Raw genomic sequence first — 23,510 nt, 5'->3', positions numbered from 1 at the left:
CCCAGGTTAGCATGTATACTTGTATGTATACTTATTGGGTGGTATAGAGCTGCAGCCACAACATGGTACATGTCTTTGAGATGCACACAGAAGGGAATGCAGCACTGCTGCAAAACGATGCTGCTGCTTTTTATACCTCTCTCTAATGTGGTTTGCTCCACATATTGTTTTGTTCAGTATTACTCTCCATGTGTGACTCCCTTTAATGCTCTACTTTGCAAGTTTTCCTGACTGGAAATTAAGTACAGCTTATCATATTTATTGATTTATTGAGTAATACTCATGGTATGTGTAATTGCTTTACTTTCCTGTTGCAGTTTTACTGTTTCTGTAATAGGGACTTTTCTTTACAGTAGATTGTTTTTTTCCCCCCAAGATGCACTGTAATTTGTACCTAAAGCAAGTCGTCAATTAAGTTGACATGTCAGCTTGCCCATTTTCCATTTGACTTTTAATGAGTGAAAACCTAGAAGTTTTACATAACTTAATTCAGTACAGTTTGTTAGGTAATAGTAAACTTGTTTCGGCCCTTTTGATTTTGATCAATCAGAAACATCAGAGACTGTAGTTTTGCAGTTGCATTATAAGGGTCAGTTAAATAATAGCAATCGGTCATGTATCTGTAAACACACTGAGTTTTGTCATCGTATTGAATTGCTATTCTCCAGAATATTTTTCATTTCTTAATATATTACACTGCAAGGACAGTAAGAAAGAAAGCAGCCTAACTCTTAACATAGTAGCACAAGAATTCTGGACAGAGCCAAAAGTAATAGAAGCTAAAAGCCCAAAATCAGGGTCAGAGTTTAAATATTGTTCTTACTAACTTAGAAAGTTGCTAGATATGAAAATTTTATGTCTGCAATTACTGAATGTCAATAAGCTACACTCTTTAGACTCAATAAACTCTAAATTATATAATATTTTATTTTTATTTGTACATTTATTCAAGTATCTACAAATTCCCCTTCTAATTCAACTTATTTAAATTCAATCTTCATTTTTTAAAAGAATAATACTGAATAACTCAAATTATAAATTGTGGTTTGAATCTCTAATTTCTTTGTCATTAACTAAAAATTTATGAATAAACTACCTCCTTATATTTTTAATTTTTGGAATAATAAGCATCTTTATTTTGGTTACCAATGTTTTAAAGGGGTTACATATCAATCTATTGAAACTGTTTAGAATTTAATATGAATTGAATTATTTACAACTAATTTTAACATCATTTCAAACTAAGTTTTCTTTCTTATCTAACTTTAACTGAAATTCCTCAGTGGATACTAACTCTGTTTGGAATTACTTATAAACATTGGGAATTTAATAATTTAATCTTGAGACTATATCAAATGTTAGCCAAAGATTATTCAAATTTAGATGACTTTTGGAACTTTTTTCTAAAGAGTACTCTAGTCTTCACTGATCAAAATAAAACTTAACTCCTTTCCTCTAATAAAAATACATCTTGGACTCTACTGGGTTATATTTACTTGGACATATTTGTTCAGATCATTTATAACTCCTCCAAGAGTTGCTAAAATTAGAAAAGAAAATATTTCTGGCTGTTGGAAAAGTGATAAACAAATTAAAGCTAATAGGTCACATATGTTTTTTGACTGTTTTATGGTTCAGAATTTTTGGGTAAGAAATCAAGAATTTTTTAAAGCATTATGAAATGATACATTCATATTAACACAGTAAATGGTTCTCTTTACTATACTAGGAATAGATAAACAAAAGAAAGATTTTTCTTATTTAACTTGGACTATAATTGCTGTGGCCAGAAAAACTATTTCAAGGAACTGGAAATCTTCTTCAAATTCAAAATGTGAAGACTTTCTCATTCTCCTAAAAAAGGTTGCAGTTAAAGAAATTAAAGTAAAAGAGAGAAGAATGTATCCAAATAAATTAAGGAATAATCCTTGGTCGAAGGTTGTGCTCTTATTGAATCAACATCTTTACTTATTTGTACTATTGTTAGGATTGTTTATTTTTTTCTCTTTTTCTAGAAATTGTCTTGTCTCATTTGCTACATCATTGGTCTCAGGCTTGTTGTACATATTGTAAATAGTTTGTTTGTTCTTTAAAACCATGATTCATCCTCTTTCTTTACAATAAAGATAAACTTTAAAATATTATACAATAATCTCTTCTCCTTCAAAAAAAATAATAATAATATTTTAAGGTAGAAAGTTGCTAGATTAACAGGTTTTGCATGAGCACGCATATGAATTCTGAAATTCAAATATCTGTCATTATGTACTGTCTGCAATCTTCTGTGATTTACCAGAAAATCACACATTTTATAAGACAAACCAAAAATGAAGAAGCAAATTTCTGAACAGTTGAGAGGTATCAAAAGCAATAATGTAGATGTAATGCAAACACTTGGAGGTCATTGCATGTTGTTTATGTTTTAGTAAAAGTAACAAACTTTAAATGAGCTCAGCTCACAGCATCTCCCCTGGCAGAAATAAATGCGAAACAGACCACGGAAATGGGCCTAAGAAACAATGCACCCTTGAAGCTGGCCATTTGTAACGTATAGCTATTATGGGTTTATATAAAACTAATTTAAATATAAACTTACTTTAGAGGGAACTAGATACATGATCTTGTCTTTGATAGGCATTGGTTTGCACTCTCTTCCATTTTAGCACATGACGATTTGCCATCTGAAACCAGTAATCATATAAAAGTAATTGAAAATATATTTCAGCATTATTTCATTTAGTATGCCTTCAGAGAAATTTAAAATTCAAACCACTTAAATGTACTGTCATACACTTCAGATTTGAAAATAGTGGAAAGTGGTGAGTAGCATTTCTTTTATATCTGTACTACATGCATATAACTTTAAACAATTTTTCTTAGGTTTGTCTTAAAATTATAATGTGAAGTTGTTCAATCTCGCCTTCATTCTTACTGATGGGTTTGGAGCTAATCATTGGCTCCGAGTCGGCCAATTTGCAAAGCTCGAGGTCTCAAACAGCTCGAGGCCAAAGCTCTGTCCCACAATGCACCATTCCATTCCCCATATCTAGTTTGCCGCTGCAACTGATCGTGCGTGCTCTACAGCTCTTGGCCGTTGGGGAGATAAGTTTACAATTTTCTTACAAAATTTCCTAATAATTTCTCCCTTATTGGTTAGTTAGGTCTTTAATAGGATTGTGTTTGTACGGGTTATCCGCTTTTCGGATTTATATCCTTGTTTTGATAGCTCTCTTTCTCTCTAGTTTTGGGCTTGACCCTGTTTATTCAAAGTTAGCCGTTTGGCTTTATTGCTCTATCCCAAGCCGAGTTAGGCTTTTGCAGTTTTCTGCAACTTTTTCTGTTTGTTAGCCATTTAGGCTCTTGGCCATTTTTTTGTCTGTTTTTCTGTTTTCCATAGCCTGTTAGGCTTCTTCTATTACAGTATTAGGAGTTTCATAGCACTGCTTTTGTATACGTTTAGCAGGTTAGGCTCAGTTTTTTTTTATACTAGTTGTTGTTGTGCTTGGCTGTTCTGCAATGTCTGAAAAGGCAAAATCAGGGTTCAGGAGATGCCCTAAATGTAGTCAGAAAATGTCAATTGCAGATGGCCATTCTACATGTGTGTACTGCTGGGGTGAGGTACATTTACAGGAGGTTTGTTCCATTTGTCATGGGTTCAGCTCTAGAGTGTTAGCTGAAAGGAAATGTAAGCTAGTATAGTGGGGTTTGATTAAGTCTGCTTTCCAATCAGACTTGGATTCTGCTCCTGGTCAACCAAACCCTTCTTCTCCAGCCTCTTCATCTAGTTTGGCTCCGAAGGGCTCTTCCATTCTGAAAGCTTTTAAAAAGGCTATGATCTCGGCTCCAGTGTCATCAGAACCAACCGTTCAGGTTGCTGGTAGGAGCCGGTCCCCAGTCTTAGAACCGGTATCTCCTACCTTAAGGTCCTCGATTCTGGGTTCACGGGCTCCGTTGGTGGTCTCCTCTCGGACTTCCAGACTTTCCGATTCGGACGTGGACCGAGTGGTGCGGAGACTTTTACAGGATCCGGTGCTTGCTAAAATTCTGTCGGTTTCGACTCTAGCAGCTTCTGAACCGACAAAGTCTTCTCCTGTTGTTGCTCCCCCTCCGACTCGAATCGAGACATCGGAGCCGGAGGAGGCCATTCATCGTTGGTGGAACCATCGGTACCAATACTCACTTTTGACCTGTCGGTACCGACTACCCTGATATCCTCTGCTCCGGCATCGGAATCTGGGAGCCGACACTCTCCTGTCGGCTCCGGGGGAGAGTCGAATCGATACGTCGGTTCCAACTCTTCCTCTTGGGGCTTCTGCACGGATGGGTTCGGTTCCTACCTCGGGCTCAGAGCCAACGGTTCTGGTGCGGGAGGAGTCTTTGGACCCGGGTGCTTCCTCGCATCGGAGCACTGGGGCTTTCAATGCCATGAGGAGGGCTTTGTCCCCCCGGACTTCTACAACCTCTGATATGGCCACCTCCTCCTGAAAGGCGCCTGCTTCTTTTCCGCTGCCACAGGTTCACCATAAGCATAGGGACCCAGAGCCTCAGGATGCCCCCTTGGGGGAACCCTGCTCTTCTGAGACCTCCCCAGAGATTCTCACTGAGGAGGTTTCTCGGAAGAGATTATGTAAGAGGAGACATCTAGAGTCCCCTCAGGAATCCATCACATTAGACACCGATTTGGAGGAATCGGAAGGGTTCCCAAGGTCCCCCTCTGAGGATATTTCCATCAGGGATATCCTTGAAATCCTTAAGCAGAGGGGAGACTGGCAGCCCCTAAACCCTACCGAGGATGAATCGGTGCTCCTGAAGGGTTTCGGGTCCCGACCCTCCACCTCTTGTGTGCCTCTGCCCATCGATGAGTTGATGGATCTTTTGTCTCGAAGGGCGTGGGAGTCACCAGATTCTATGGAGCCTGTTCCTAGGAGGCCCAACAAGTACATTTCAGCACCCCAAGATAAGTCCTTTTTATCTAAACCCATACCTGTTGATGGCATAGTGGTGGTGGCAGCCACTAAAAAAGAGATGGAGACTTCTATGTCTGTCCATCCTCCTAATCGTGAGTGTAGGATAATGGACAGATACAGGAAGCGCATGTTCAGTTTTACGACCTTTGCCCTTCGGTCATTGAACTACCTAACCCACTTCACAAGACTTCAGAGAGATCTCCTCAAGGAGCTTGGAGATACTCTCCAGGGTGCAGTAGCTGACTCGGTGGCGGACAAGGTGATGTCTCAGCTTACTACCCTCAACTCCATCATAAACTCTTCCATGCGCCTCGTGTCTTACGCAGCTGATGGAACGAGTAGGGCTGCAGGTAAAGGAACTGCTTTGCGAAGACATTCCTGGACTCCCTCATGTTCTTTTGCGGAACCTTTTAAGTTGTTGTTTGTGAATGCCCCCTTCGATGGTTCCTCCTTATTTGGACCAAAAGTTAAAAAGACCCTCACCAAATGTCAGCAAGACAGTAAGACTCCATCTGCTGTTGAATTCTGTTTTTTTACCCCTACTAGACCTTATCCCAAAGGTCAACGGGGTGGGAAAATGTGGTTCCATAAGACCCAAGGAGCCTTTCCAAGCTCACAAGGTGAGGCCTTCTCCAGGGGCAGAGGGGGAGGCAATGATGGAAGACGATGCCCACACGGCAGAGGAGGTCCACAGAACCAGGGTGACAGGGATCAGTTCCTTGGGAAACCCTATCAGCGCTCCTGAAAGGAGGCCCGAATGTCCTGCTGTGGAGGCAGTCGTGGGACATTTGTTTTTGTACCTAGGCACCTGGCTAAATATCTCAGAAGACCAATGGGTACAAAACGTTATATCCAGAGAATATTCCATTCCCCTTCTCTCACAGCCCAGAACATCATAAGGAATCCCAGACATTTCACCCAGTCTATGGGATGTGGCGTCCGTAGAGGTCCAGAAACTATTGCAAAAAAGAGTCATCCAGCCAGTACCAGCAGACGAGCCAAGGATCTGGAACTTACTCAAGGTTCTTTTTGGTACCAAAGAAGACAGGGGACTGGAGACCTATTCTGGACCTCAGCAGACTCAACAAATATGTGGTAAAGACGAAGTTCCGGATGGTCACGTTTCAGTCCATTCTCCCATTTTTAGGGAAGGACAATTAGATGTGCTCTGTAGATCTCCAGGATGCTTACTACCATAGCAAAATGGCCAGGCCAACCAGGGATCATCTGCGCTTCCGGCTAGGAGCCAGTCACTTCCAGTTTCGGGCCCTGCCCTTTGGTCTCACTACAGCCCCCAGAGTGTTCACGAAATGTATGGCAGTGGTCATGGCTCACTTGAGACATTCAGGAATCTGGGTGTTTCCTTACTTGGACGACTGGCTCCTTACCGCCCCCACCAGCCATCAGCTTATTCGGGCAAGGGATGCTACCATAGATCTATGCTTACAGCTGGGTATTACAATAAATTCAGAAAAGTCTGCTTTATTGCCATCGCAGCATATAGTCTTTATAGGATCGGACTTAGACATGGTCAGCATGTCCCTGAAGCTCCCTCCCAAAAGAGTGGTTATCCTTCAGCAACAAATTGTGAATCTCCTGTCAAGACGAAAAGCACCAGCATCACAGATTCTCAAACTGCTCGGCACTATGGCAGCAGCAATTACCCCTTGCGATACAGTGCCACATGCGCATTCTTCAGTGGCTGCTATTCACACAGTGGACATTTCAGGACTTACCAATGAATCACCCCGTTCTGATTACCAACTCTTGCAAGGACGACCTTCGATGGTGGCTAACGTCTGAGACGGTGATTATGTGCCATCCATTTGTTCTCCCCACTCCAGTTGTAACTGTAACCACAGACACCTCCCTGATCGGGTGGGTGGGGCATTATCAGGGATGGACAGCCCAAGGTACTTGGCAGGCTCATGAGGCTCATTTGCACATAAACGTCCTGGAGATGATTGCGGTTCTTTTAGTGTTGCAGGCCTTTCAAGAGTCTCTTCCCCTAGGCACAATTGCAATCCAGTCGGACAACATGTCCGTAGTCTGGTACATAAACAAACAAGGAGGAACCAATGTGTCGAGAGGCTCTAAGATTATGGAAATGGGCAGAGTCCTCCCAGCGTTTTCTGATAGCAACACACATTCCGGGGAAATCCAACGTAATAGTGGACAGACTCAGCAGAGCTATTCTGCTACCTCACGAGTGGTCTCTCAAGAACGAAATAGCAGAAATGATTTTCCGCAGATGGGGCCAGCCTTGCTGCAACCTTTTTGCCACCCCTACAAACACCAAGTGCAGCAACTACTTTGCCCTGATCCCTCAACAGGGACAATCCCCGAGGGATGCACTCATCCACAATTGGCCTCCGGGACTACTATATGCTTTTCCTCCCTTTCTACTGATTCCCAAAGTATTGCAGAAAGCCAGTTTTCTGGGCAGGACACATCTTAATTGCCCCATATTGGCCTCATCAAATTTGGCTCCCCTTCCTGAAGCCTCATCTGCTAGAGGAGCCTTGGATCCTTGACCCAGTGCCGGATCTATTGACCCACTCGTCAGGAGCTCTTCATTCTTCTCTTCAGTCCATCAAACTGACAGCTTGGCTGCTCCAATTCCCAGAATAGCCAGGTTACATAATTTATCAGAAGAAGCACGGAATATCCTATTGTCGTCTCACAAATCTTCAACTAGGAAACTTTACCTCAGGAAGTGGAAAAGGTTTTCCTTCTGGGTACAACAGAATAATATTGACCCTTTCCTGGCGTCCATTTCAGATATTTTGGAATTCTTAATAAAACTGTTCAATGAAGGAGCTGCAGCAGCAATCATTCGAGTCTAACTGGCTGTTATTTTTAATTTTCATTTAGGTGCATCTGAAAATGATATTATGTCTCATAAGCTGGCTAAGGCTTTTTTTGAAAGGTACGATGCACTTAAAACCACTGTTCAGATCCCCTACTACTCCCTGGAACTTAAATCTAATCCTGTCCAAAATTATTCTTCCGCCCTTTGAACCTGCCGCTTCTTGCGAGCTGAAGTATCTTTCTTGGAAGACCATTTTCTTGGTGGCTACCACATCAGCACGCAGAATTTCGGAATTGCAAGCCCTTTCTATTAAGCTATTTTACTTAATATTTCATAAAGATAGGTTTCCCTCAGGATGAATCCATCGTTCCTACCAAAAGACCAAAAGTGTGTTCAGAATTCACATTAAATCAAGCAATTGAGTTATCTGTTTTCTTTCCCAATCATTCAAACCAGTTGGAATATATGCTTTACAATCTTGACGTCCAACGACAACTTTGCTTCTATTTGGACAGGACAAAAGATCACAGAAGGGCTGATCAGCGGTTTGTCTCCTTCTCGGATTCTAAAAAAGGTGCACCTGTCTCCAAACCTACCTTGTCAAAATGGCTCTCTGATTGTATTTCCTTTATCAACAGTGAAGCGGGTATTGCATTACATAACAAAGTCAAGGCTCATTCTACAAGGGCGGTTTCTGCTTCTGTAGCCTTCTTGACCAGGTTACCTATTGATTCAATTTGTGCAGTTGCCACCTGGTCAAGGGTGCATACCTTTATATCTCATTACAAAGTGGACAAGGCCCTTAGGGACAGCTTTATTTGGATCTGCTATCCTGAAACAGGTACTCCCATGAGCCACCCAAGATTGTGGTGATGGGGATGCTACCCATCAGTAAAAATGAAGGCGAGATTGAACAAATTCACATTAAGAAGTTATGCACTTATCATAACATTCCATGTGAGTTGTTCTTCTCGCCTTCATTATTACGACCCCCCCCCCCCACACACACACACACACCTATCCCCTTCCTATATCTGGAAGTTCGAGAGGTACCATCTTGGTTTTGGTTTTCTTGAGGAGTTTCCTGTCACAGTGGACTGTATGATTTCTTTTTAAGTCTGGGATAGGTTTTACACTATTTGGCAGCAAACAAGAGCTGGGGAATGTAGTGGTGCATTGTGGGATAGGGCTTTGGCCTCGAGCTGTTTGAGACCTCAAACTTTGCAAATTGGCCAACTCGGAGTTGATGATCATCTCCGAACCCATCAGTAATAATGAAAACGAGAAAAACAACTCACATGAAACGTTATGGTAAGTACATAACTTCTTATTTTGCATCATTGTACATTGTGTCATTGTATAGGTGTGTTGTAAACTTCATTATGTAACTACCTTTGTAATAGTAACTGTATGTTGGAACTTTTCTCCATGGGCCTCCCCTGAAAATGAATGTGCCAGTCATCCCAGCTGGACTTGCCTAGTAATCAAGTGCAAAATAAAATAAATTTTAGCAGTAGCTTGGCTAAAAATATTATCTTGCATCTCTGATGTTGTAGGTATATGCAGTTGGAGGCTACGATGGACAGAATCGGATTGCCAGTGTTGAATGTTATGACTCCTTTTCCAATAGATGGACTGACGTGGCTCCGCTCAAAGAGGCTGTTAGTTCTCCTGCTGTGGCTAGTTGTGTAGGCAAGCTGTTTGTGATTGGAGGAGGTCCAGATGACGATACCTGCTCTGACAAGGTCAGTACTCATTTCAAAGTAAAGCACAATTTTGTACTTGTAATTGTTTTCAAAAGCCCTGTGACTTGCAGTTGACAGAAATAGTATGCGTTAATGTGTATATTGTAGAGGATTAGGATTGGGTCACTGATTGTAGCTCACTTATTATGTGTTTGAGACACAGATGCCAAGAAATTAACTTTGAGAGTAAAGCTCAAGAGGTGACTCTTGGCATCCATGTTGAGAACACATGCATGGAGAATGATCTTCTATATGTGCTACAAATTAGTCAAAAATGAATTAAAAAAATTACTTGGCTTTGAAATCCAAAGCAGTGGGGAAGTGGTTGATGCCATTATGTATTCCATGTGTATGGGAAGCTGTTTAATTCAAGATGTGTTTTAAAATTTGGCAGACAGCCGGCAGAAATGGGAGTTGAAGCTAAGGTCTTTCTATATGCTTCTGCTGTTTACTGGTCAGTTCTGTCTGCTTTTACTGCAGTCCTGACGTTACTAGCACATAGGGGTTCCTAACAATCCTTTAAGCATCGTTAAGGTCAGGTAGTAGCACTTAACCAGTATATTATTTAAACGTAATCACGGTATTCCATGAACTACATGGCAGTTATTAGCTGGTAGAGTTTTAAGTATCTCGGATGGAACAGAATCCACAAGAGTTATTTTTCTTAATTTAAATTTACTAGGTTTCTGAGACTAGAGTAGGTATAGAGATTGTGGATTAGTTAATGAGTGTGTCTCACAGGAAGTACCTAGAATGTGAAGTGAAAAACAGCAGTTTCTGAGCCAGCAATTAGTACCGCTCTGGTGTCTTAAGGCTTGGTTTTAAACTGTTTAGAATGGCATAATCATGACACTTCACATCCTCCACAGTATGCAGATGATGAAGAGAGAATTTTTTCCTTCCACCTCACTTGGTGTACTGCAAGGTAGTATTAGCTAAGATGTTTCTCAAAAAGGTTGGCTTTTTAAAAAACAAAGACTTATTCCAAGTCCTGGCAAAAGTAATTTAATTATGTATTGGAGCAAGTAAAGTGATACCTACTGATAGTATAAACCTGCTTAAAATTAGTACCTGTTTTGGAAGCATTATAGAAATTGGCACCAAATTTAAGATATTTTGTTTTCAGTGTAACAGTTGGATTTTTCTACTTATATTGACATGATTACAAGGAACATCTCTAAGCAATTAAGTTGGCAAGACTAGGAAATGATCAGTCTTTGTTTTTTCTCTGACTGCTTTTTGCTGGAGTGATAGTAATTAACTTTAATCAAACCTGGATTTGTCAAGTTTAGAAATGTGCAGTTGAGTTACTAAGTCTGTGGAAAGTTTTTCAGGGCATGACCTTCAGTCTATGAAATAGTGTAAATTATCTGCATTGGTTTCATTCCTGTTCGAGCAAACTTCTGCAGTGACTGGACTTGTTATTCAAACCTGGGTTGCGTGGGGCAGAAATAATTATTTTTTTATACAGGTATTTGTCATTGTATGGCACTTCACACCCATAAAAGAGATGCTGTACTACTACATGTTAGTACGTTCATTTATACTTTTATTGTAATCCTCATTTGGTTTGGTCATTACATCAAGAACAGTTTTGTTGTGTGAGTTGTGCCCCAGTTGCCCTCACCATCTTCCCTTCTTTAAATACGCTTTGTAGAATGGGAGCAACTTGAATGAGTTGGCATATTCAGTGAACTAAAAAAGGATTGCAGTGTCCATTATCATTTGCACATTCACCCTTTTGCAAGGTATCTTGCAAGGGCTGTTTTCATCAGCAGTGGATTTTGCCACCTGATCTGCCAACAGCTTATCACTCACAGTACAGACTGTACCAAGTTGTCTGCTCTAACAGTTTCCAGTTCCTTGTGCTGAACCTGAAGATTCAACTTTGTCCTTGTTAAAACTGCAGTAAAAAATTATTTCCAAATAAATGTTTTCTCTAGCATTTGCTGAGGAGTGGATGAGTTTGGATCTAGCACACATTTCTACATAGTTTGCAGTGTCTTCAAATTCATTAATTCAGTGCTGTTCCCTAGCCTCTCTCCCAGAAAACAGGCAACCATGCAGGTTGTATTGTCATGGGACAGTGTGTTGCTCAAAAACTCCACTTTACCTACCTAGATTATTCACCTTCTTTTACACATATATTTCTACCACCATGTCTTCTTTATTCTACTATAACTAAACCAATGTCTCAAGTGTCTTACATATCATCCCATTTACGAAAATAAATTTGCCAAAGATTCCAAGGACAGCCACAAGGCATTCTATAGTTATGTCAAGAATCTAAATGGCAATGCTGAGATCTGCTCTGAGCAACAACAGAATGGCATTAAATATACTGATCCCAAGGATATTGCCAATATCCTGGCAGATCGATTCATTGCCAACTTCACCCCCCTCTCACCCCCAAAGGGTCCATCTCAATACCAAACGATTGCCAAATTCCAGTAATCATGGCCACACAGGTAAAAAACCCACTTTCCAAGGAATACAGCATCCATGGGACCAGACGACATCCTGGGCTGTGTACTACATGGCACCTAAGTGTCGTGTTTAATCATAGCCTCATCTCAGGCTTTGTGCCTAATGAGTGGCGCACAGCTACAGTTATCCCACTCCACAAGGGGGATCCACCTTGGATCCCGGGAACTATCTTCTCATCAGTCTGACAAGCCTGATCTGCAAAGCCATGGAATGCATTATCATGGAACTTATAAACAAAGACACTGGCAACCTTCAAACACTGGACCCCACCCAGTTTGGTTTCGTAAAGGGCCAATCTTGTCTCCTCAACCTGATTGACTTCTTTGAATCAGTCTCCAGAGCTGTGGATGAGGGCAAGGCGGCCTACACAGCATATCTGGACCTTGCCAAGGCCTTCAATACCACCCCCCACTCTGGAATCATAGATAAACTTACTAAGCTGGGCATTAATCCCTATGTCACTCGATGGGTTGCCAACTGGTGTACTAACAGACCCACACTGTAAAAGTAGCCAACTCAAAATCCAGCTCCAGACAAGTGACAAGTGGAGTACCTCAGGCTTCAGTCCTGGGACCGCTCTTGTTTGGCATCTACTTCTCTGAAGTGCAGGCCAGCACTAAGGGACTGTGGCTAACAAAGTTTGCAGATGACTGTAAACTGGGAGCCATTATTGAATCCCCAAATGATGTGGTATTCTACAAAAGAGCCTTACAGAAACAGATGCTTGGTGCCAGAGCCATGGGCTCAAGCTCAATGCCAAGAAATGTATAGTTATCCCCTTTGGGAAAAACCACGTACCCATGAATTACCACATAAGTGGTAGTACACTAAACACTGAAAGTGTGATAAGGGACTTAGGGACACAGGTGGACTGTGGTCTCACCTTCGATAACCACATCACCACAACAGTCAGGAAATCCTTGTATGTGGCACACCTCATCACTAAGGGCTTTTCATCCAGAAAAAAAGGAGGTTATTGTCCAACTGTACTCATCCCTCATTAGACCTATTATAGAGTACAACGTCCCATTTTGTATGTACCTCACAAGACATCTGAAACAACTAGAAAGGCCACAGAAATACCTCACTAAAAGAATCACAAGCCTAAAGCAGATGTCCTATGCTGACCATCTAAAAAAAACTCCAGCTATACTCTGATGCATATCGCCTACTCAGAGGCGATCTCTGCTTAACATACAAGGCCATGTCAAACCCAGAGCTGTTGGACATGCTACACTTAAAGAAATCCCAATCCCTCAATGCCACACTCTCCAGGGATCTAAACCTGGTCATCACAATGAACAAAACATGCTGGAGGGATAGGTTCCTGACCCAGAAACTCTCCATACTTTGGAATAGACTGCCCATACATGTCAAGCTAAGCTCCTCTTTGGCCCTCTTCAAAAGGAACCTTGACGATTGGATGGGAGATAGGAAATTCACCCTGGGGATCATGTCAGTCGTCCTGCTAGACAGGGGGCCAGGGAAGTAAATATTCTGGGAAGAAATAGCCAGGGAATTGTTATGGCTAGGCTTGTATAGGCCCTAGGGCCAATAGCCTCGTACCAGCCTATGAACCTAAGTGATCCACCCTGTGAGCAACATCCTTTTTACACCTTTGCATCCACCACATGCAATTTGTACTTTCCAGATCCCCCACATTTCATCTCGTGTTAAGATTTCACTGGTCCATATCATGCCCATTCTTCAAAATAAGCTGTCAACTCCTCCAGCCATCAGTTTACCCAGCTGTGGAGATAAGGAGGCCCTTTATCCTTTTTTAATATTGTGATAAAAGAAATACTTAACTTGGCTCTCCTGTCCAGTTAATCTCAGCTTTCATACGTCTCTACATGCATGATTTTGTTTCATATCCACACATTTAACCAGTATGTATTGTGCCTTTGCTTCAGTCAAGCAAAACCTGACCAACAGGAAATAAGAAAAACCTTAATTATCTGTTTTATCACAAATATTTCTTCTACCAATATTAGCCATCCTTTTGATTCAAATAAAACATAGTCTGCACAAGTGGTATAAAATTTTCACTTCTTATCATCCACGCTGTGCTTTTAATTTCAGTCAGTTCTTACTTTCATTGCCAGGATGCTAGTGAGTCCACAAAGTACCCTTATGTCGACCTGGATAACAGCCCCATCAGTCTGCTCTTAGTTCTTGTTGGAATCCTTTGAGTGGAGAAATGAATGCGCGATGTGTGATCAAAGAGAGGTTTGATAGTAATAATGTAAGAAAAACCCGCACAGTGTAGGGTGCCCATCATAAATAAGCACAGTCCTGAAATCAGGATAACCCACTTTTTCATTTAACGTTATATTGCTTGTCCTCTCTTTAAGGTAATTAAATGCTGATCAGCTTAATATGCCTCACATTACTGCTACTCAGCATATTGATATTCAGCTTTCATGCATCACAGCTGGAGCATCTAGGGGATTCGCTACAAATATCCCATAATGATCAGAACCTCAACCTTCTTGAGAGACATTGGAGTCACCATCCTCCACGTACATATGTTGATAACAGACTATTCTGTGACCACTGTGTCTCCTGTGGTGGTTAGAAATCCTTCTACTGTGCACAACTTATCCTTCGTGGCATCTCCTCAAGGCCCAAAGAGATTATAATTTCACTTTATTAATCCCTTACTACATCCATCATTGAATGTAAAGCACCCTTAGGCATATGCTTTACCAAGCACCTAAACCTGAGAAACCTCAACATTTCTTCACCAGAACGATCACGGGTCTCAGTACCCTTACTTACTTTTACTGACTAAAAGCTTTGTCACTGTAGTTAGTGTCGTACAGACTCCTGAGGGGTGATATCTGCTTAGCATTTCATGTCAAATAGACCCTAATTCACCTAAATAGAACAAGTGGTAAAGCAAACAACCCCCCTTTCTGGAGACCTATCATGTCAGCACGACCAGATGGCTTGACAGATCCCTAACAGTATGTATACTAATTTCTGAATAGGTTGGCATTTGCTATCAAGCAGAGTGCTTCACTAATATGTTTTAAAAACAGTCTGGATGACTGGATGACAAATCTTTAAAGGGGATATATTCATAGGTTCAAGATAAGTACTAGGCTAGATGGCCTATCGGGCCATAATAAGCATAGCCATTTTCCCATTTTGTGTTCAAATTAACCTATTCTGTTTGGTAAGAGATTGTCTTTACCCAAACCATGGTTGGTAGTTATATATTATCCTTAATGAGAGTAACTGGGATCATACCATAGATAATTTGAGGGAACCCATACATTGGATAAAGCATTTAGGAGCTGCCTCTTTTCATTAAGGGGCAGTCTTGGGGTAAATTTTCTGTTTCCCATCATTAGATCCAAGATGCACTTGAATATGATCAGGGATGAACTTTGTTTTATGTGGATGAGGAGTCTGTTCTAGAGCAGCGTTATCCTTTGCAAGATATACCTGTCTGTCTAACCTTTCTGTTGATGTGGCAGAACAAGTTTTGATCCTAATCCTTCAGTACCGAGTTGGAGGATGCCTTGTATGCCAGATACAGGTCACCTCTTAGAAGTCTGTATGGTACTCAAAGCCCTGTCACTATACTCTGTAAATCCATGCAGGACATGTTGTTTAGGTCTTGTATTCTTTAATAAGATATCTCTGTAGGCACTCCAGCTGTTGCACGTGTCTGGACAGATACATGTAAATGGGACATTATATTCAGTGACTGGCGCAATGAGGGCTGAGAAAGAGGGCCAATGACATGCCTAGAACTATACACAGTCCCTTTGTTTATAAGGTGTGGGAATATATAAGGCTTTTTTACAGCAGTGGACATATGTTGGCCCAAAGTTACCAATTCTCAAACAACTGGGTCAACTTTTAGGGGCATATTGTCAGTGTGGTAGTTCCCTGGGGTAGATGACTTCTCAAAGGATACCATAATGCATTTTTTGGCATTTAGATTCAGTCCATGATATTGGCTTCAGGTATTTATTTGGGACAAACCTTTCTGCAGGATGACCAAGTAATTTGGGAATTCAGTGACTGCTTCTAGCTTGCAGTCACCTGCGAGCTTAAGTCAGCCAGAAACTTTGAGTATTGGCTTTTACTTCAGAAAGGTAGATGCCAAAAAGAAGTGGTCTAGTCCCAGTTTATTTAGCTTTTCTACTCTGCCTGAGTGGGGATTTGTGTCAGAAGCTTTGGCCAAGTCGAGGTATGTGGTGTGTACCTTGTTGTCTTCTATATTACTTTGGTAATATTTTCAAAAAAACGTCTGCCAGGTTGAGTAAGCATGACCTGCCGTTCACCAATCCAAACTGAAACAGGTCCAGTGTTTGGAAGTTCCCAATGTGCTGATTGATTAGTTCCATAAGTCTTTCAGTGGCTTTGTATGTGATGGTGGCCAGACATATGGGTCTGTGGAAGGTCCTCCCTTATGCAGGAGAATGACTGTGGCTGCTCTCCATTCGTTGGCATTAAACCAGTATGGAGGCAGAGACTGAACAGTGTTGTTAGGGGTTGGGCTAAATTGTGCTTCATGCTATTGCATCCAGGGATATTATCAGGATCCATTGATGCAGTATTTCTTAGCTTTAGATAGCACTTTTAGGACTTGGTCTTGTGTGTTGGCTGGTGCCGAGACATTTTCTGGTATATCTGCAGGGACAGATGGAAGGGAGTGAGGGGTAACATTAGTGCCTAATTTATTGGCCAGTAGGTAAACTGTATCTTCAGTCTGAGTGTAAGTAAAATTGTTGACAATCAACTTAGCACTTTTTTCGTTGTACTTTTGGGATTACGAACATAATTAAAAAGGCCTTCTGATTGTCTTTGGCTTGGGTAGCTATTTTAATGTCAGATGTTGCTTTGATGGATTTTATTAAGGTCATGAATTGTCTGTTTCTTTCATTGAGAAGAGCTCTAACATTCTGAGAATTACTCTTTCTTTTGGTCAAAATTAATTTCCTTCTGTTGTAAAACTGGTTGATGTTGTGGTTCCACTGTGAGGATTTATTTCTGTGGTTTACCCTACACTTGTTCCTACAAGGTATAGCTGCATCTGTGCAGCCGTTTGCATGCTGGTTTGGTGTGGTGGTGTATGTTTCTGCATATTCAGTGGAGTTAATTGGTTTGATGGAGATTTAAATTTGCCGGTGTATGACTTAGGGTAGTTAGTTTGTCTTAAAGAAATTTCTAAAGGTACCTTTGGTGGAAGGGATCTCTTGTTTCAGTTTTATTTCAAAGGAGAGTACTTTACAGTCAGACCTAACATGGTGAAGATACACAAGCAACAGTGCAAGAAGCTCCCATATTAGTAAGGACAAGATTCAAGATCTAATTCCCCCTAGTGGGTACTCTAACTAATTGTTCCAGGGCATTTGTATTGACAAAGTCCAAATATCTTTGTGCTTGTGCACTAGTGGAGAAAGTCTACTTAATGGGGGAAGCACTGTCAGTTTCCTACCAATACTGGGTAATGTGACTGTGAGTGACTTGATCTCTTTTGACAGTAAGCTTATTAAGAACCTAAAAACCTATAAACCACAGGTGCATAAGAAGGGCAAGTGCCATTGACTCCTCAACAGAAGCATAAGCTGCTGACTTGGATGACAAGGAGGACACTCATTCCCTAACACCACCAAATTTGTGTGAATCCTGAAGATGAGAAAGAAGGGACTTGGCTGTCTGACCCCATGTCTTCTCCACAGTTTTTACATCCACTCAGAAGACTTTGGGTGATCCCATTGCTGATATTGACAAGAGTCGCTACCATACCTTCTTGAATGTCTCCTGATTCATTTGACCCCATTTCTCAAGAAGGTGGATAGGTTGCTGCCTCCTGTGAAAGTCTAGAACTTCTGATGTGAGACTTATAAGGTTAACACTTTGGTATCGGCTGTGGCTCTCAGGAAGGCTTCTTCACTTCAGACCCCTATAACAATTTCTCCAAACATGGAATTCAGAGCTCTTGACTGCCTGTGTTGGAAGCATGTGTGTGTGTGTGTGTGTGTGTGTGTGTGTGTGTGTGTGTGTGTGTGTGTGTGTGTGTGTGTGTGTGTGTGTGTGTGTGTGTCCTCAGCCTTTTTGCCTTTTTTTTTCTGGGAACACTTACTTATTTGGGTCATATGGTGGACTTAAATTTCTGACAAAATGATCCATACAGTTGCCAGTCGGATTAGTTAAAGAAAAATTTAAGTCCCAATTCACAACTGTTTCCCCATGTTATAAGTATGGTTTTTAGTGCAGTAAAAGGTTCTGCTTTGGGAGCAACTTCTAGCATTACAGTTTTCTAGCATGCCTGTCTCAGACCAAATTTGTAGAGGACACCAAGGTGACCGTAATGGCTATGCCTTTTCAAGATCAGTAGATTTTTGGCTGCTTGGTAAAAGCTCACATGGAGAGGACAGGTCATGAAAAGAAAATTTGACAGCAGTACACTTTCCACTCCTCAGAGATCCTTCTCCAAAACCTAATGATGTACAATAGATATTTCAGCATGGGCATCAACAATACATAATTCAGAAAAGGGCTGAAACAGGACAGTGGTAAGAAAGGCCATGGCTGGCAGTTCTCTGCAGACTGTACAATAGTGTCATTTCTTCCATAGGAGAGCAGCCACAGCCCTGAGACTTTGCTCCCATCTGGAGGTAGTCACACTCACACATTGCTTTTTCCTCCATGTCAGCATGGGACACCATCACCATGGACAGCAACAAAATCCTTTTATTTCAACCACAGTGTCCCCATCTCTTACATTGCTGGGTGCAGACATTAATATCTAGGAATTACATGATGTTCAAACATAGATCACTGTTACAGTAGCCTAAACTGTATGTGTCCTATCCCCTGTGACTATTCAACTTCACAAAGCTAAGGGCATCTTCTACTCACTTAGACTGTCAGGGGCTCGAGCAGGCCTCCATAAAAGAACAGGTGGAACATGTAAAACGTCAGATCTTCTTTGTCATCAAATACAGTTCCTTCGGTGGACTCTGTGGAACTGCCCGTTGGCTAGCAGTCATACAGGGGTGAGCAAATAAGTCCCCTGTTGGGAAAACCTTCCAGTATCTTTGATTATATGAAGAAAATGTATGTTTTTTATGTTGTAATTATTCTGTCTTGCTAGGAAATTAACTGTGAGACTACCTTTGCATTTCTTAGGGAGTTATGTATATGATTGTGTGAACGTTTTCTGAGAAAAAAGTGCTTAAGTGTTTGCATGTTTGGGGCAGGATGCTGTGCTTCTGAGGGACTTAGAGTGGTTTACTTATCTAAGAACCACTTGTTATCCAAGCCATTACCAATTCAAACAGAAGTAAAGAAAAAGTGGTTTGGGTGCCAAGCCCTTCAGAGCTCTTCTCGTTTAGACTTTCAAGGATCAGTAATTTGCTGTTGTTTTTCCATTGCTGGGCAAATTAGTTCTCTTCAGGGAGGAAGTAAACCTTCCTCGTTCTGTGTTTAAAGAACCTTTACTGCAAATTAGTTTATTTTAAGCTGGGGAAAATGTGTTTTATGAACTGTCACATGACTTTGTTACGTTTTTTTTTTTTACTTTTAGAGAAAAAAGTTAAAAGTAATCTTAACTTTGTTTTTCCTGCCTAAATTTTTTAAATTTCTTTTGGGGCTGGGTAAGTGAGTTTTTCGCTGTTTTGGGGTGAAAATTTTACTTACCTGTTTTATTGACTACTGCTGTCAGCCTTCCATGGCTTTCGGGCATTATTTTCATCTTTATCATGGAACAACATGCTGGTTACTCAGTTCTTCCTTCTCCCACCTACAAAAAGAAGAATATTTCAGAACAGCCATCTGCACAGTCTGCAGATTTGCATGGACTGGGGCTTTATCCTCTGTGCTTGTTTGAGTGCCCTTGTTAGTACTGGAGGAAGGCGCAGGAAATGCCTCTCGGCTTAGCCAGACTAAAATGTATGTCCCCAGGGTGATTTGACCATCAGGAGATGATCTGCTTTTAAATAAATTCCTGTAAAAAAGAAGCAGTCAGACTCTGTTACCTTAGAGAAGAGTGATGTATTGGATTTATCTCAGAACTTAGTTCAGGCTCTTGAAATGTCTAATTCTGTGTCTTTCTGGTAAAACAAAAACAAATTCTTAATTTTCTGAAGTTTACAACAACTGTTTTCACTACTCAGTCGACTGATTTTCATTCTGAGGAGCGTCTCTTCTGATCTTTTAAGAATAATTTTATATTTCTGAAATAATTTCCAGGATGAACCAGTTGTGTCACTGGGAGCATTAAAAATATTCCATTGCCCTTGGAAAAAAATGCTGTGATCTGTTACAACGGGAATTTCCTGAATCCACTCCTGTTTCTCTTGTATAGCCTATAACTTGCCTGACAAGCCAGCCTTCTGCCCTGAAGAAAAAAGACAAATTATAAAGTTTCTCAGTCTTGTAAGGTTATGTTTTCTAATCCCAGATCTGATCCTGCAATGATTTCATTAGCAAATCCAGCTACTACTAAATATTCGGTTAATGCTACTCCCGTCTTCTTAAATAAGGATGGAAGACTTTGATGGACTTGGGGGAAATGTGTATACTACTGCAATGCTTATTTTTAGAATTTTTAATTATTTATTTTGTAGTGTAGATGGGTATTTTTTAATTCATTTATTTTGCTGTGGTATTACATATTAGAGAAAAGTAGTCTATGTAGCAAGACACAGAACTCTTGACATTTTGTTGCCAATGTACTCATGCAGATTTTCTGACAGGTTGTGGTCAGGTGTTTTTAACAGCACCCTCACTTACTTGCTTCTCTTCCCCACTCTTCATTCATAATTAATGAACATAGCCAGTTACTGTCATGTGGGGAGATGGTGCTATAATGGATCTGTATTTCAGTGGCTTGAGTTTGGGAATGTACTGTTTGTCCATTTATGTCCTGTGGAAAACATGGATCTGATGTTGTCAGTCTTCATTCATCCTTGACTGATAGGTTCAGTTCTGACCTCTCAGTATCGACTCGGCCATTATACATAGCTTGCACCAGCCAAAAATTCTCAAGCTAAGGCTCTACCCAGAATACCCCATTGCTCATTACCTCAGATCTCATTTGCCACTCTGAAAATTGGATGCGTCAGCCAATACTCTAAGCTAAGCGCTCATATTTACTGTTATTTCTTTACTTAACTGGTAATAGACTTGTTTAGTCTGTCTTGATTACTATCGCTATTTTTCTGTGTGTTTTTGAATGCATTTACTTTTCTACCCACTCCCTTTTACCTAACGGGTTACCATCGCTGGTAACTTACTTTCCCTTTCTCGTTCTCTCTCTCTCTCTCTCCCATTACTGATAGGTAGTACTTAAATACCATTGTTGGCATATTTTTTTTTCCTATATTACCCTTTTGGGTATACCTGTTTTTGCTGATAATTTAAAAAAAAAAAATAAAAAAACTTTTATTGCCCTTCTTCCTTTTTCTTCTCTTTAGGTGTGTCTCTGAGTGTGACTGGATATGGCAGAGAAACAAAAAGGAACATCTGGCTTCAAACAGTATCATGATTGTGGCAGAATGATGCCCAATTCGGATGAGCATATTTACTGTCTGGGTGCCCCCAACCTTGAAATTGTTTGTAAAATTTGTCAGGGCTTTACTGCCTGTATGTTAACAGAAAGATGAAACAAGCTTATTTTAAAAGGTTTGTTAAAAGGTCCATTTGATGAAGCCGTCTCTAAGGCTGAGACTTCTAAAGCTGCTAAAATAGAGGAAAAAAAAGAGGAGGCACTCCGTGCCATCCTCACCTTCGGCACAGGAAGGAACGTCTCATAAATCGCATGTTCCGTCTGCCTCTACGGAACCAAGAGTTAAAGTTCCAAAATTGACTGACTCAAAGACTTCGGCACCGACAGTGGCTCATTCCACTTTGGTTCCTTCAGTCATTGCACCAATACAGACCACTTCTGCATCGACCACCACCTTGGTGTGTGCTGACAACCTCTTTGGCACCGACAGTATTTTCTGCTCCAACATCTACCGATTCTTATTCGGTTCAGGCTTCTCTTTCTACACAACCATTGGTGTCGAAAGTCGAAACACTTGCAGTTCTTAGGACTAGATATTCCCCTTCAGTAGACCCCTTCTTGGGTCAGCTCCCCAGCCCTTATCTTGGTAGACCTGAATCCCCTTCAGGAATGTCCATCCGTTCCTCCAGGAATCTCTTGGAAGTGGATGTAGTCAGATTTGGTGGACCAACGTTTGGCAGTCAGGGGTCTTCCCTTTCTCTCTCTCTCCCATTACTGATAGGTAGTACTTAAATACCATTGTTGGCATATTTTTTTTCCGTTATTACCCTTTTGGGTATAACTGTTTTTGCTGATAATTAAAAAAAATAAATAAATAAACTTTTATTGCCCTTCTTCCTTTTTCTTCTCTTTAGGTGTGTCTCTGAGTGTGACTGGATATGGCAGAGAAACAAAAAGGAACATCTGGCTTCAAACAGTATCAGGATTGTGGCAGAATGATGCCCAATTCGGATGAGCATCTTTCCTGCATTTACTGTCTGGGTGCCCCCAACCTTGAAATTATTTGTAAAATTTGTCAGGGCTTTACTGCCTGTACGTTAACAGAAAGACGAAACAAGCTTATTCTAAAAGGTTTGTTAAAAGGTCCATTTGATGAAGCCGTCTCTAAGGCTGAGACTTCTAAAGCTGCTAAAATATAGTAAAAAAAAAGAGGAGGCACTCCGTGCCATCCTCACCTTCGGCACAGGAAGGAAAGTCTCATAAATCGCATGTTCCGCCCGCCTCTACGGAACCAAGAGTTAAGGTTCCAAAATTGACTGACTCAGAGACCTCGGCACCGACAGTGGCTCAGTCCACCTTAGTTCCTACAGGCATTGCACCAATACAGACCACTTCTGCATCGACCACCACCTTGGTGGGTGCTGACGACCTCTTTGGCACCGACAGTATTTTCTGCTCCAACATCTACCGATTCTTATTCGGTTCAGGCTTCCCTTTCTACACAACCGATGGTGTTGAAAGTCGAAACACTTGCAGTTCTTGGGACTAGATATTCCCCTTCAGTAGACCCCTTCTTGGGTCAGCTCCCCAGCTCTTATCTTAGTAGACCTGAATCCCCTTCGGGAATGTCCATCCGTTCCTCCAGGAATCTCTTGGAAGTGGATGTAGTCAGATTTGGTGGACCAATGTTTGGCAGTCAGGGGTCTTCCTGCACCTACACAGTCCTGTGTCCCTTCCGGAGCCAAGGGTTATTCTCCTAGGACTCCGCCAGTATATACTCCTTCGATCTCTTTCCAACCTTTGGGGCCCTTCACTTCGACACTCCGGGTACCAACTACCTTGGTGCCAACGGTGGATCTTACCTCAGCATCAGGGTCATTTCTGTTGTCTTCAGATCCTTCAGCTCCATTGTACACCCAGGACCACGGTTCAGCTTTTGGTTCTAGGGAGATTTCCACTGTTCCGACTGTTCTTATGACATAGTGCTTGGCTCTTGGAACCATGGCAGTTTCAAACCCTTCCCT

General features: G+C 41.3%; 1 protein-coding gene across 1 annotated transcript in view; it reads left to right on the top strand.

The window, feature by feature from the left end:
* The window catches only part of KLHL24 (kelch like family member 24), a 330,366-nt gene that overhangs the window by 281,812 nt on the left and 25,044 nt on the right, over positions 1-23,510 (top strand). Inside the window, exon 5 of the mRNA XM_044070011.1 lies at positions 9,336-9,524. Within this exon, the coding sequence (XP_043925946.1) occupies positions 9,336-9,524 (189 nt within the window). The remainder of the gene's footprint in view (positions 1-9,335; positions 9,525-23,510) is intronic.

The sequence above is a fragment of the Protopterus annectens genome, chromosome 4.part1, assembly GCF_019279795.1.
Source record: "Protopterus annectens isolate FY-2018-M chromosome 4.part1, PAN1.0, whole genome shotgun sequence".
In the NCBI taxonomy this organism is placed as follows: Eukaryota; Metazoa; Chordata; order Ceratodontiformes; family Protopteridae; genus Protopterus; species Protopterus annectens.
This window is presented reverse-complemented; position numbering and strand designations above follow the sequence as displayed.